The following is a 15,619-nucleotide window of genomic DNA, read 5'->3' as shown; positions in this document are numbered from 1 at the left end:
AATGAAAAGTAAATAAGCGTTTCTTGCAGCACATAAAAATTTTGTGTATTTTAACAAATTTTTTGAAATTTTAAAATTTAAATATATAGCAACATATCAATATATCATCACCTCAGAACAACAATAGGATATCTTAGTGTTTTTTTCTAGGCTTAGATGTTTTAATATGGCTCTCAGGCATTGATATATGCAGTGATAAAATTTGATGATATCAAAACTGATTTATAAATAACAGAAAATTCAAAAACAAACATTGTGTTTTTCTTAGTTTTAAGTTTTTTTGGCCTATGAAAAAACGAATTAAAAAATACTTTTAGCAATGTTCATTCTAACTCAGACTGCAAAAAAAAAAAAAAACACACACACACACACATACAATTTCATCCTTTGTTTACCCACTGTCTTTAAAAACATCTAAGACATATTAGAGAAAATTTTGCCTAGACTAACGCATTACTGTCATTAACAGAGCAGATTAAACAGATTCAGTTTTGTTTAAAACACTCAAAACATCAATCCAGTCAATTCATTCCACCATTCCACCCCCCCCCCCCGGCCCAGACTTTTATATATAATACCTTTGTGCTGAACAATAAAGTAAGACAAAACAACGTTAGAAGAAGCACAAATTTGTAAATTACAGCAGACACGTGTTTCGGCGTTACAGGGAACGCCTTTTTCAATGCAAAAAATAATGAGCATATGGATGAAAAGACATCCGACAAAAGCCATGAAAAAGGCATTCCCTGTAACGCCGAAACACGTGTCTGCTGTAATTTACAAATTTGTGCTTCTTCTAACGTTGTTTTGTCTTACTTTATTCTTTTATATATCTCTATCTCAGAGATTGAAGCTAACAGTTAATTAGTATTTCAATGCAAACACTAGCTCTACAGAAAAAAAAATGGATTCCTCAGAATTTGGTTGCCATATAAGAATAGCAGGAATGGAGATTTTGAACCCGGGTTTTTGTGAAAAGTGGGTTTTTGTTAAAGATAATTTCTGAGTTAGTAAAACATATACATTTCAAAAATTATATATTTTATCCAAATTATCTATAAATCACTAGTAAATGAAAATATGAAATCAGGTGTATTTGAAGTAATTTATCTCCTGAATATTTATTTATTTATTGAATCAGTTTCATTATTAAAAATTTCTTGTCAATATAATAACCAATGCTTTTTGTCAAATGCAGAGTCTTGACCCTTCTCAATAACCATTTTTTTCCACTTTGAAGGAATCACAAATGTTATTAACTAATTTTAATTACTTGTATTACTTAATAATTCTTTGAATGTAGAATTGTATAATTACATACAATTAGAACTTTCACATTTAAAAATTCAGGAGAAAAAAAATCTTAAATTTTCAATTTTGAAATCATTATTCAGAAAAATTTTCTATTTATGCTACTACTTATTGTTACTAATACTTAATTATTTAATTTTTGATAGCAAATTTCAAATTGTAAAACAAATTTTAAAAATGAACCATTGATTAACTTCTTGTTAATGAAAAAAAATGCTAAATTAATGCTTGGTGATAGTTTTGATTAAACTCAGAAGTCAAATGATGACAAAATAAAAATATTGAATGCAAAATATATTTCAAATAATTTACAGAGTAATACATTTAAAATAATTGTAACTAATTGTTACAGTTTACCAATCAAAATCAATTTCACTTTTATTTTTGTGATAATATTTGTAAATATTAACTAATTTTTCACATTGTTCTGAGCTTAGTCTGTTCCGCAACTTAGACCATACAAATCCAAATGTAGAGAAGATCCTTTCAATGGAAGCAGAGCTAGATGGAACAGAGTGGAGGGATTGGAAAAAATGTAAAAAATCAGAATCTACCTTGTTGTTCTTTTGTACTTTATGTTTCAGAATTTCCCACCATTTTGCAGCTGAAAACTTTGACACAATATTTTCTGAGAAAAGTGATTTGGGAAAATAGTCTGTGTCTTTAATTATTGCAGGTAACCACTCTGCATGGTACTGCATTACCCATGCTTCAGCTTCTTCCTCTTCCTCTGAATCAAGTCTTTCCCCTCTATACTTTGCATCCATTATATTGGCCAAAAAGTGCTCAGGGCCAATTATCTGTGTGTACCATTTTTTTATAACTTCTTTGTGCGGTTTTAAATCATCCGACTCCATCAAATTTTTCCAAATTTCCACAGAACGTGACAGTGTAGTCGAGTCTTTTTGGAGTTCATCAAGAGCTGAGGATATGGCCGTGAGCTGCTTGTCTAAATTTAAGCACTCCTTGTAAATTGCAACATTATCCAATATTTTTGAAATTCGTTTCTCAAAGTCATTTTGGTGCTCAGATGCAATTGTCACATATTTATGATAGTTTTTCAAAAAGCTTGAAATGCACTCTTTGTGTGAATTCCAGCGAGTAGTATTAGGTATTTGAGGCATCAAACAATCATAATCTTTGAGCCATCCATGCGGTTGATGATGATTACGGAAATATTTTTGTACCTCAATGACTTGGTTCAAAATGATTGTAGGTGAAATTTCTTTCGCCACTAAGTTTAAAAAATGTGAAGAGCAACCAAACGTGAGTACATTAGGATGGTGTTCCTTAACAATATCTCTCATTTTTTCCATTTTTGATTCATTGTCTGTGCACACAGCAAAAACATCTTTTCCAAATTTTGACTTGCATTCTTCGATGGACTTCAAAGCAATTTCTGCACAACATTCAGCAGTTTTTTTTTTAGATCCCGCGTCTACAATATTTAAAAGATAGATATTCTTACCTGTATGTAAGCTCGAACCGATGATAGGATCATTTTTTATGCTTGACCATCCATCTTGTATAACAGTGATAGAAGCTCCAGCCATTTCTTCCTTCATCTTTTGTTCGATTTTTTCTGATGCTTCATTAAGCAAAGTCCCTCCTAACTGTTTACGGTTAGGCAAAGAGTACCCTGGTCTTAATGCAGCTACCATGTCAATGAATTCGGGACTTTCAACCACACTAAAGGGAACATTGGCAGAGTAGAAAAATGCAGCAACTTTTCTATCAATAATGCATTGTTCTTCTTTTGAAGTTTTCAGTACGAAGTTGGTCATTGAACCTTGAATACGTGGTTTTTTCTGAATGGGATTCAAAAATTCAGCAGAAACAATACAATCAGCATCAGAAGAATCAGGAGCAGATCCATTTTGATCATCAATAGAGCTAATATCTGCATTATGTGCTCCATGTTGCTGCCTTTCTCTGGCCATGCACTTTTTCAAGTGATTTCTCACCCTTTCAACTTTCCTGGATATCTTTTCTTTGCAATATTTGCACATTACTCTTGTGTCATTCTCTAAATTTAAAACTTCAGACCATTCAGTAGCTACTTTCCTACCTCCATCATTATTTGACATTTTGAATAACTTAACTCAAAGCATGAAATTTAAGACAAGAGGAAAAAAGGGAATACTAACCTAACTTTTGATTTAAAACCATGTGCTACTGCTACTGTGTACATTCAACCAAGAAATGGCTAAAGATTATTTTCATTGGTCAGCCTCAGCAATAATCTCTGATTGGATGACCAGTGTCTTGTTCTTGACCTTTCCACTAGAAACAGTCATGCCATCTAGTGCTTTGATCAAGAACTAAACATTTTTTTAATTAGGCAAGTTCTGGTTCTGGATCTAATTTATTTTGCATTACTGCTTTAAAAATGGTTTTAATTATTATTGTAACTACAAAAACTATTTATTATGGCTACTAAAACATATTCTAAAATGTTTGCAGTAATAAAAAATTAGTTTAACTTTAGAATTAATTTTAATAATTGAAATCATTAATATTATTGTTAATGTATGTAATAATTAAAATTATTGATAATATTAATAAGTAATACATTGATACTAATCAAATGTGATTCAGAAATTTAACTAGATGAATATATTTTTTCAGTAATGAATACAAATACCATATAACAGTACCTGTATAGAGAAATAAAACTTAAAACCACAAAAACCCAGAAAAGCCCAGAAAAACCCGAGTTTTTGCCAACCCTGGTGCTAACAAGGGGAGGGGGAGGGCGTTATTCTTAGGGAGGATATTTTCTGGGGTATTTCTTTCTTTGTTTGGGAGGCTCTCATTCTTGGGGGATCTTTGTGATATTTTGGGTGGGGTGCATCCATTGCTCTTGGGGAAGATGGCACCCCTGTATATAAAATAACAATAATAAAAATGATACACTTACCTCTGTGAAAAATTGCAATTGTGGAATTATTTAAATAACAGCCAAAAGATGCAGTGTAGGGAGAAAAAAATACTGCCTGTACTTCTGATGATAAGTTATAAGAATATGCACATAATGGAGGTGGCACCATCATTTTCCCAAATGGAGTTATTAATAGATTGTCTGGAAAACAAAACAAACAAGCATTAATAGGACTTTTATTTTCTGTGAAGAAAACTCGCTAAAATCAGTGCAGTACCCATTAATAAATAAATTAAAAAAAAAAACACTGCTAACAAAATACCGTGAAGCTCATTTATGATATGAATCGACAGATCAAGATAATTTCGTATCTTAGCAGGATCATTTCCCAGGTGTGCCCACCTGGGGGGGGGGGGGGTCAATGGCCTAGATTGCGCCATTGAAATTTTTAGGGGGGATTATTTTGAGGGATATTTTTCTCATTCGGGGGGCTCTTGCTTTTGGGGAGGGGGTCTCTACAATATTGAGGGGGTGCACCCTTGACCTCAGGGGGGGGGCACCCTTGCGTATCCTATCTGGATTTCAAAGATTTGAGAGCACTAATGCATATGAAGCTAATGTACAGTTGTAACCCTGTTTTTACTATTTCTAACTCGTAAAATTTTTCGTGATTCCCGGGTTGGGCATGGTTGACTCAGTCTGTCATCCCATTAGTGGGTCGATAAAATGAGTACCAAGCCTGCTTGTGAACCAAACACTGGGAGTTCCGTATTCGGCTGATCACCTAACCTGAACATCTGCCTGTGCATCCTAGAGCATTCAATCACGAAAACGGAGAGGGGCACAATAGGACTTGACCCTCATGCGCTGTTGAGCCACTGTATTTAGTTTAAATTTTTTGTAATACATTTTGTATAATCACTGAAGCAGCACATAATAATTTTTACAAAGAAACTAATTTGCACATATTGCCAGTTTGACTTTTCATGTCAGACCAATAAAATGAAAAATTATCATTTTTTCATTACAAAAACTATTTTTTTAGAAAGTTGACACATTATACTGAAACACATAATGGTTACTTATACACTAAAATATACAAAAATTAAAAGCCAAAATTACAATTTCTGGGTTAAATAGCAAACATATGCATAAAAATATCACAACCGAAACTGAGCCCTTGAGGCTAAATTGAACTATGAAAAGCACTATAAAACAGCTAAATTGAAAGCTCGCATTTAACCAATACTTTTTCCAATAAAAAACACGAGAGGAATATGTTACAACACAAAACAGATAAACATAATAAAAAACCAAGACACATTCAAATTTTTTAATTAATGTTGATAATTAGAGCAAATTGAAAAATGCTTTTTAAAAAATTACAAAATCTTACCATTATCAACAGATATTACAAGTGCATCGTCACTGCTCATATAATTTACATCATGCGAGACAGCTGCTGCCCATTTAGCATGAATGAAATCAGCTGATGATGGGCTGTAAAGAAAGAGCTCCATTGGATGATACAAATTCCAGGACGATCTCAACTTTTTGTGAGAAGCGGAGTTTTTAACACTAAAACTTTGTTTTAAATACCAATGGTAATTGCTACATGTCCACAACATGACTGAGGGAAGAGAGAGAAAAAGACATTCAATTATAAAATACACAAGCAGTAAAAAATATTTATTACAACAGAAAAGGAAAACAAACAAAAAATGAAAAATATAAAATTGAATTCAAAGCAATGAAAGCACCTAGACCAGCAATTATCAACCGGTGGTTCGGCACCGGTTCACAGAAAAATTTGACTGGTCCTCGGAGATTTTTGCTTGTCAACATTAAAACATTTCCCTCCCTCAAAAAAAGAAAACACCATAATAACAATAATAATATCCTATACAGCATCTTTTACTCAAATTTTGTGATTAATTTTCGTACTTTTATATGATACTTCAGCAATATTTATCACGAATGTATAATTAATATTATAATTACTTGTTTTATTTTTAATGTTTAAATATTTTTCATAATAGTAATTTAATTTATGTATTATGCTTTATTTATGTATTTATTTATTGTTAACTAGTGGTACCCGCACGGCTTTGCCCGTAATAGAAAAATAAAAAGGTATTTTGTTTCGCCTGTGTATTTACAAATAATATATGTTGAATTTTCTCGCCAATTGGCTTGTACTCATGTTACGGTTCCACGTTACGATAATTTCGTAATTTACTTGTCCGTCTTATGATAATTTTGTTCTTAAAATTGGAATAGAAAAAGAACCACATCGAATTTTCGAAAAATCGTTTCCAGGTGCACACTCCAATGCTACAAACTAACTTTCTGCCAAATTTCATGAAAATCGGTCGAATGGTCTAGGAGCTATGCGCGTCACAGAGATCCTGACAGACAGACTTTCAGCTTTATTATTAGTAAAGAAAAAGAAAGAAAGAAAAAGAAGGAACAGAAGGGCGGACAACACTGATCCGCGATTTTTTTCAAAAGCAACTGCTGGGGCAAAAGCAACTGCAATCAAAACAGGTTGAGAAACAATGACCTACAATGACTAAATATATGATTATAGTTAAGGAAGAATGAAAAATTTAGTAGATTTAAGTTAAAATCTAAGATCAAAAGCAATGGAATTTGATACAAGACAAATGAAAAATACAAAAAATCATGAAAAAAAGTAAAACTTTTTGAAGTTTTTAATCACAATCAGTGCTCCACTTTTGAGGGCAACACCGTCCAATGAAATATTTGGTGTTTCATTGTAAAAATAATACAAATGTATGATAAATTGGCTTCAAACCACCATATCTTTTGGGAGTCCCCCAAATATTTTTCCCAGATTACACATCTGACCAATTTCTTTTTACATACAGAATTGCAAGAAATTTACTTCAAAGAATGAAAATAAATAAATAATGTATCAAAAATATTAAAATAATTCAATACAACAGACTAAACTTTCAACTTCATGATTTCTAATGCAAACAGTCAGTGTCATATTCTTAATTTTGATTCCTAACTGATGGTTAAACATTTTAAGGGGGTATTCTAGTCTAGAAATTAAAAAATATCGATTTTTCTGCCCTATATATTCTCAAAGTTTAAACCTTTAAGAATAAGTTTCTAAGAAGATTTATGGAAATTCAAATTATTTTTGAAGTTATAGTTTATTTTGCTAAAATAAACTCTTTTACTGAAATGAGACTACGAACTTTAAATGAGTTTTTCTCAAAATTAGTTTTTGCGATCAAGTCTAATGCACCGACTTACTTGAAATTTGGTACAGACTTTTTTAGTACTATCAAAAATGCCTCCACGTAGCAGTTTTTGTAATTTTTAATTTTAGTATTGTTTAAAAAATACCAAAGATTAAAAATTAAAAAAAAAGTTGAAAAATGAACTTTTTTTCAAAGACGCAATTTTGTGAAAAAATTTTTATTTTCAAGTCGGCTATGTCCAGACAATTCTACATCCTTGTTAAATAAGAATTAATCTTAACTCTATGTTTCAGATCACCTAGAGGATTGGAATCATGTCAACCAGGAGACCCACTTTTTTTTTTCAGAGTCCCCACTTTGCCAGTCTCCACCAACTAATTTTGAATTTTTTTTTCAACTATTATGCCTTTTTATACTTTTAAAGTATCAATAAAAAAACTGATACAAACGGATAGTGAAAATAGCTACTAGGTTTTTTTTTTCTATTACACCATAAAATCACCTTAAAATCAAGCCTCTACACTAGACTACTCCATTAAAAATACCATGACAGAAATTGAATATATAATCTGTATGGCTGCCCTATTTCTGCATTTTTTGGTTGACACTAGAGATAAAAATTTGAAAGAAGATAGGTAAAGACAACAGTTTTAACATTTAGCCTCGGTTTAGAAAAAGCATAGATCTTTCTCTGCTTTCTGGCTAAGGCAGAACATATTTAAATCCTAGCTGCTCCTTCTGCTCAGCAAGAAAGTGTTTATTTGGTATAATTATATCGCAAGCAATTAGAATCAAAAGAATTTGCAACATCATAATTGCTTTTGCTCATTAAAACTAGTTGCTTATAAACTTTTAAAGAATGATACATTAACTCTTTCATACACTGGTGTAAACAAAAATTATATAAAATCAAAAACCTTGAAATTTTTCAGGAGACTGGGAAATTTCTTCAGCTATAACCAATAATATGTTCGAGTCTGTATTCCATGATAAAGTTAAAACCTAAAATTCAACAAAACTTATTTTAAGTTTTTATTATCTATTTTGTATTAGTTAGAATTGAGAAAGAAACAAGAGAAAAAATAATTTTTGTGTGTCAGAAAAATGTATAAAATTGATAGATTATAGAGATAATTTCAAGGTACACAGTGATAATTTTTCAATTAATTGCCACCCCCCCCCCTCCCACTCCCCAAAATAAGTCAACAAGAATTGATCACTACAAGCTCATCAGAAATTTAATCATGCATAACGGGCAACTTTTTAAGATCTTAGGAAGACTGCTTCAACTTACTTTAGTTTCCATTAATGAACTTCATTATATAATTAACTACAAAAAGTTTTAAAATACATCTATCATTTAAAAGGCACTATTCCATAATAAGTACTACATTTGGAGCATTTTTATTCTTGTTGATAACTTTATTGCCAACGATTAAGTTAAAATACTTGTAAAAATTACTTGTTTTGCAATAACATGCATTTTATAAATGTTATTTCAACTACTTTTGAAAGAAACACTATATTAAACCACACTGAAAGTACCACTAAAATAAAAAGCCACCTCCCAAATAACTAAATTAAGCCATTAAAAAGACTAATAATCTGTCAAAACCAGAAATATATCTGTGAAATAACATGAAAAGTTCTATAAAAATAATTGGTCAACTCAGTGAAACTTTTAAACCTCCATTAAAATGTAAAATAATCTGCAAAGTAATTACAATAAAACTGCTTTGCAGCAAACAATAACAGGACAAACATTTTTGTCACAAAAGAGAGATATCCACAGGGCAAATTTTTAATCAAAAGCTTTTTCTTTTAACCAAAATACTTTGCAATTGTTCTTGTTTCTTGCAATTAAAACTACCTATTTCCTGTTGTTTGGACATCAGCTTTGATTATTTCTCACAAATAATTGGTGATTGTATTAAGGGAGAAACCAGTTTAGGAGGCTGCAATTTTAGTATTTTTCATGATTTTTTAGTAGGAAAGAAATAATTAGAATATCTTTAAACTTGGAGGATATTTTATTCATCTTTTGAAGAACACCTTGTAATTTTTTGAAGTCATTTCCACCAGAACTAGAGGAGTTGAGAGCATGTCCATGGGCGGTCGTTAACAGAGCTTGTTCCTGGTGGGCATTATTCAAGTCACAATTTTTGTGGCTTCAGTTGTTGTGACATTACTGCAGCCGCAATCAGTACACTTTTTCATTCTCATAAACAACATATTTCCCTAGAATATGAACCTAATTCTGATCAAAAAAGTTGAAAATTGCACGTTTTTGAGGTGTTTGATTACAATATTATGTTTTTCTAAATTTTTTTCCACATTTCTTGCATTAAAATTTTTTTTTTATTAATAATATCATCAAAGAGTTAGGTTCATATAGAGTATAATTAAATAAAGAATATTCACACAAATTTTCAGATCAATTGTTCAAAATATTGAGCTAGAATATGCACCAGTTGAAAAAAAGTTGTTTCGAAAAAAATGAGTTTGAAAAAAAAAATGCTGTGAACGTTTTTGAATTTTCACTCACTGTAAGTGCTCATAGCATTGGAACTAATCTGAACTTTTCACTGAAATTTTGGAACATATTCTTGAATCGTTTTATTAACATTTTATAACATAACAAAAAGTGGATTTTTTGACCCGTCTAAACTGGTTTCCCCCCCTTAAGCTCAAGTTTTGTGCATGTCATTCAACATGCACATTTCATTCACTTAAAAACATAAAAATCAAAAATAGCAGAATTCCGGAATTCATCCATTAAAACTCCCCGCAAAATTTCAACCTTGTGGAAACATAGCAGACGTACTTGAACATCTTTAAATATGTTTGAAACTTGGGAGATTGAGGAGATATAATTTATTTAGGAATAACAAAAATAAAAAGCAACTTACCCTATTGGTGTTTGTTTTGAAAGGCAATGAAAATTCTCCATGTTGCAGCCCATTTTTTTCAAAAAATATAATTTTATGCTTATCAGCATCCTGTTGGCTACAAGCAATAAGGTTCCCAGATGGTCTGCAAACATATTTTAGAAAATTACTATTAATTATATGCAATAAAATAACTGTAATAAAATGTAGAGAATCGATTTCATTAAACAGTAAAATGTTCAAGTAATAACAATTTATTTTAAACAACCTCCTTACCAAGAAAATTATTTGGGAGGATAAAGAATTTGAATGCTTGCTGATAAGAATTTTCAAATGTTAATCTATGAAAATATGGAATAGGAAGATAATCAACAATACAGTTGGCTAAATATAGAGTTTGATTACATAAAACAAACACCAAGTAATGGCCATAATAGTTGAAAACTAAGGGAACAAAAAACAGAAAATGCGCATTTTCTCAATGTAGGCACTCATATAATGTTTGATATTGGGTAGAATAAGGTGAAAAAAACCAAAAAAAAAAAAATATTTGCATTTTTAGCAGAAAAAAAAACTCATCAGAAATACCTTGAGAAAAATCCCAACTTCTGAGGGGAAAAAAAGGGAAAGCTTTAAAGGAACATAAGAATTAAATAGACATTTCAAAATAATAATAATTTTATGCTCAAATGTTATGCATAAGTGAAAGAAACTGATGCGTTCACCTACTTCCAACAAACTGCTTCTTCAAGTCCTTCTTTTATTTCACTAGTGCACTGTAAAACGGCTTCTCTGTTCCATATGCGAAGTTGCCTGTAGCCTGTTTAAAAACATAATATGTTAACTGAGTTCAAATGAGGCAGTGAGAAGCAAATGGATGTAAATGGACCATTTGAAGTTTTGAGTAAATCACGTTCAAATTTCAGATCCTAGGTAGGCTTCCATTCATTTTTTTAAATCTTGCTGTACAGCAGCACCTACTAGGTCTACTAGTACTATTTCTTGCCCCAAAGCAGAGAAAAGGTTCTATCCTTCATACTGGTTATTTCCAAATTTTTAGTTTTGTTGCGTACATCCTTTTGCTTCTCACTGCCTCAGATGGTCTTTGAAGATAAAATTCCAGTATTAATAAAGAAGTTTTTAATATTTACATGCACAGTGGTGCATCAAATACTGAGTGATCAGAAAATGAGTATACATTGGAAAAATTCATAATACTTGGAATAATGTATGTAGGTATGTGAAAAAAGACACACATGCTTGAAATAAAATTGTTTATTACAACCACTAAGCAAGCTTTCAACAAATTAATGGTATTGCTATGGGTGCTTACTTTAGTTCTTCCCTAGCTAACCTTTTTCTTTTGTTTTTATGAAAGAAAATTTTCTATTGATAATCCTAGTACTACACCTTTTTGTTGCAGATATATTGATGATTTATTATGTATCAACTACTCCAACTTTTCTGAACTCAGCAAATATATTTATCATAACTCCCTCACATTAAAAAAAAACTAGTTCTAATAGTGAAATTTTTAACTTCCTTGACATTGAAATTAATAGTGACTTCAACTGTGAAACCAATATTTATGATAAAAGACGCGAGTTTCAATTCAAAGTTTTTCTTCTTGCCTCAGTAAAAAAGTTTTTATTGGCATCATTGTTTCGCAAACCATCAGAATTAAAATAATCTGCAACACGGTTACAGCACTCAACCAAGAAATTAATCTACTCAAAAATATACTACTTGAAAACCATTCCCAAATAATCTCATAAATAATATTTTCTCTAGTATTGCCTTTAACTAACACTTCGCTTCACTGTAACCGTCTTACTTGTCACATGTATGATTTTTTCTAGAGTAAACCAAATGTTGGGACTCCAGTTTATGATGTTTTTGTGATTAAGTTTTTCGGTCGACCTGGAATGTCTTTGGAACTGTTTTTATAGATGACACACTTATTTATGTAGTTTTTATATTTATGGGCTTCATTGTGTTTTTATCGACTGGCACCGAAATGACCCCGATGAACGCGGATTTTACTTTTACACCCGGACACATAGGTAAGATTTTTTATTTTTGCTGGCGGTATGGTGGAGGAACATTATTGATAGCCTTGGCTTCTAAGGTCCGAGACGAAACCCCCAGTGCTTAGTTTTAGGTCTTAGTTCCAAAAATCTGCATTCATTTTTCACATGTGGTGCTTTTACCCAATGTAATCCTGAATGTTGATTTTTTCGGAATTGGACATCCTATTCTTAGTTTTAGTATTAAATTTTTTGAACTTTCGACCATAGGATGAAGTTTCCACTGTTAAAGAGTACTGGCTTCATCTCTGTCATTTATTTGTGTTGTAACCTTGTCTGTTTATTGATACAGTAAAACCTGTGAAGTTGACCACCCTTGTACATTGACCACCTGTCAAAGTTGACCGCTTTTTTCAGGCATGGAATAAGCCCTTATCATATAAATCAACCTTTGTAAGTTGACCACCTGTTTATGTTGACCACTAAAGTAGTGCACCGCAAGTGGTCAACTTACACAGGTTTCACTGTATTTATATTTAACTGGCTTATTTTGTTTGGCTGTTTTGCGCATCTTTGGGCTTCTAGTTTATGGTACTCTATTTTTTTATGCGGGATGGCACTCCTCCCCATACTGTTAGATGTGTGAAAGATCTCTTGTGCATATCATTTGGTGATGAGCTGCCCTCTTTCATCATGCTTGGCCTTCCAGATCCCCAGATCTCGCTTCGTATAATTATCAGTTCTGGGGAAACCTGAAGTCAACAGTCTACCGGGATCAATTAAGTTTTATGCAGTGGAAAGAAGACATGGCAGTAACTTAATAGCATTAATTTTATTTATAATTCCAAAAAATATTAAAATCAAGTTTAAAAATCTCAAAAACATGTTGTGGATGGCCATTTCGCCAATTAACTTGAAAAGCAACCATTTATAAGAAGAGAAATGATAACGCTTCAGCAAAATGTGACGTCACACTGACGAGTTGGCAATACAACATCATTGATGATTTGTCCTCTACATTTGCATGAGAAAACATCCGAAATATCAGATTCAAATCATTACAGGATTGATTGACATCAATTGGATGTTAAAAGATAACATCCAATGCCAATACAGTGAAACCTGTGTAAGTTGACCACTTGCGGTGCATTACTTTAGTGGTCAACATAAACAGGTGGTCAACTTACAAAGGTTGATTTATATGATAAGGGCTTATTCCATGCCTGAAAAAAGCGGTCAACTTTGACAGGTGGTCAATGTACAAGGGTGGTCAACTTCACAGGTTTTACTGTATCTCAACATTTTTTTTAATTGTGGTTACAATAAAACCTCATGTCATTTCAAGCATTGTGCATTAATTTTTTCCATCTTCATACATTATTCCCGGTATTGTTAATTTTTGCAATGTATACTCATCTTCTGATCATACGGTATATCTAATAGTACGTTCATAGTGGTCAAAAAGTTTTCCCAGTAGGGGTGAATAATTAGCAATATTTAACTTATTTGTCAAAGTGATAAGAACTGAACTGAAATCTTAGGATTAAAAATAAAAGCTTAAAAAATCTTCTTTAAAATCTACGTTAGCAACAGGTCCAACATTTTGAATTGTATAACAGCAAAAACATTCCCATTTACACATAGTTACATTAATTTTCTAAAACCAAGAGGAGGGGGGGGGATTGACACTCCATAACTTTCCTAAATGACGGGCCTGTTTGGCAACATTAAAATATTCAACACAGAGGAAACAAATACCTTTTACGGAATTTATACTTGAAGTCACAAAATATTCACCATCACCTCTCCAACTAATTCTGGGTCTTCCGTCGTCATAGGCTAAGGCTGGTTTAGGTTCCTGAAATTATCAAAATGAAATGTTGATTTCGAATAGAATAATAGAAACATTTAAGGCCATTTCTTTCAACAAACATTCAAAAAGCTCATCCAAACTTAAATTTTAAGAAAGTGTCAAGAATCAATGGTTAGGAATAAAAAGTTTTGAACTAATTTAATATGAAGCATTTGTAAGGAAAAATAAACTTACATGCAAAATAATGAAGTCATAAAGGAAATGTACAAAACTTAATATTTTTTTTAACTTTAAGTTTTATGACTGATATGGTATAACCAACAGTCCACTTAAAATTACAATGTATTATATAATAAATGCTAAAATAATAGCATTCATAATATTATATAGGTCCAAGTTGAAACTACGTAATTTCACTGAGATCATGTAATACATTTATTCGGTGATTTAAACCTGGTTATAGTGACATTGTTTACTGTGACAACTCTGTTATAACATCAAAAAATGTCAGTTTTTCATTCATCCATGAACAGAAATTATGATTGTCTATAACATCACTTGGCATTTGCATCATAAATATTCTGGCCTTATGGATAAAGTTATAACAAAGTTTCAATGAATTTTATGTAACATTATTATTGAATTTTATAAGCACTTTTTAAAAACAGAATTTTTAATTTGTCATGAGAACTGTAAGAGAGAATTTTTTTTTAAATATTTCCAGGCATTTAATATGCAAAAATTATTACATTTAATCATCAGTGTACTGACTTCAAAAACAAAACTAACAAATTAAACTGACATATTTTCACAGAAAAGGATAAGTAATGAAATTTATTACTATCAACAAATGGAAGGATTTTAAAGTTGGTACTTTATTAGTAATATCAGAAAATCTAGATGCAATCGAGTTCTCATCCCTACTGTAATGCAATGAAGAAGTCAATACAGTTGAACTCTTTTAATACGACCATGGTTAATTCGAAATCATGGCTAAAACAACCATTTTGCTAGTAAAGTTTGGTTTGCTATTTAATTACACTGCTAATTTCAAGCATTACACGTGCATTAAAAACACAAACGACATTTTGTTAGTAAAGTTTGGCTTGCTAATTAATTACGCTACTAATTTCAAGCATAACACATGCATTAAAAACGCAAACAACATTTTGTTAGTGAAGTTTAGTTTGCTATTTAATTACACTACAAATTTCATGCATAACACACGCATTAAAACCCAAGCAACATTTTGTTGGTAAAGTTGAGTTTGCTATTTAATTACACTGCAAATTTCATGCACAACACATGCATTAAAATGCAAGTTTTGGCTAAGACAAAAAAAATTCTGAGCTCGTCAATAAAAATTTTGATGATTGAATACCAAACCTTTTCGGAAATTATTTAGCATGTTATGTGGAAATAGAAAGACTAATAGATTTGGCCAGAAAATGTTGATATACGAA

At 31.4% G+C, this 15,619-nt stretch overlaps 1 protein-coding gene across 1 annotated transcript in view; it reads right to left on the bottom strand.

Annotated features, from left to right (window-relative positions):
- LOC129229817 (putative elongator complex protein 1) overlaps positions 1-15,619 on the bottom strand; it is a 128,172-nt gene that overhangs the window by 100,199 nt on the left and 12,354 nt on the right. The window contains exons 7-12 of the mRNA XM_054864192.1: positions 14,102-14,201; positions 11,046-11,136; positions 10,338-10,461; positions 8,346-8,430; positions 5,589-5,822; positions 4,232-4,393 (exon numbers count right to left, since the gene is read on the bottom strand). Of these exons, the coding sequence (XP_054720167.1) occupies positions 4,232-4,393; positions 5,589-5,822; positions 8,346-8,430; positions 10,338-10,461; positions 11,046-11,136; positions 14,102-14,201 (796 nt within the window). The remainder of the gene's footprint in view (positions 1-4,231; positions 4,394-5,588; positions 5,823-8,345; positions 8,431-10,337; positions 10,462-11,045; positions 11,137-14,101; positions 14,202-15,619) is intronic.

The sequence above is a fragment of the Uloborus diversus genome, chromosome 9 (assembly GCF_026930045.1).
Source record: "Uloborus diversus isolate 005 chromosome 9, Udiv.v.3.1, whole genome shotgun sequence".
NCBI lineage: Eukaryota > Metazoa > Arthropoda > Arachnida > Araneae > Uloboridae > Uloborus > Uloborus diversus.
The sequence above is the reverse complement of the archived record's forward strand: the minus strand, read 5'-3'. Positions and strand labels throughout refer to the sequence as shown.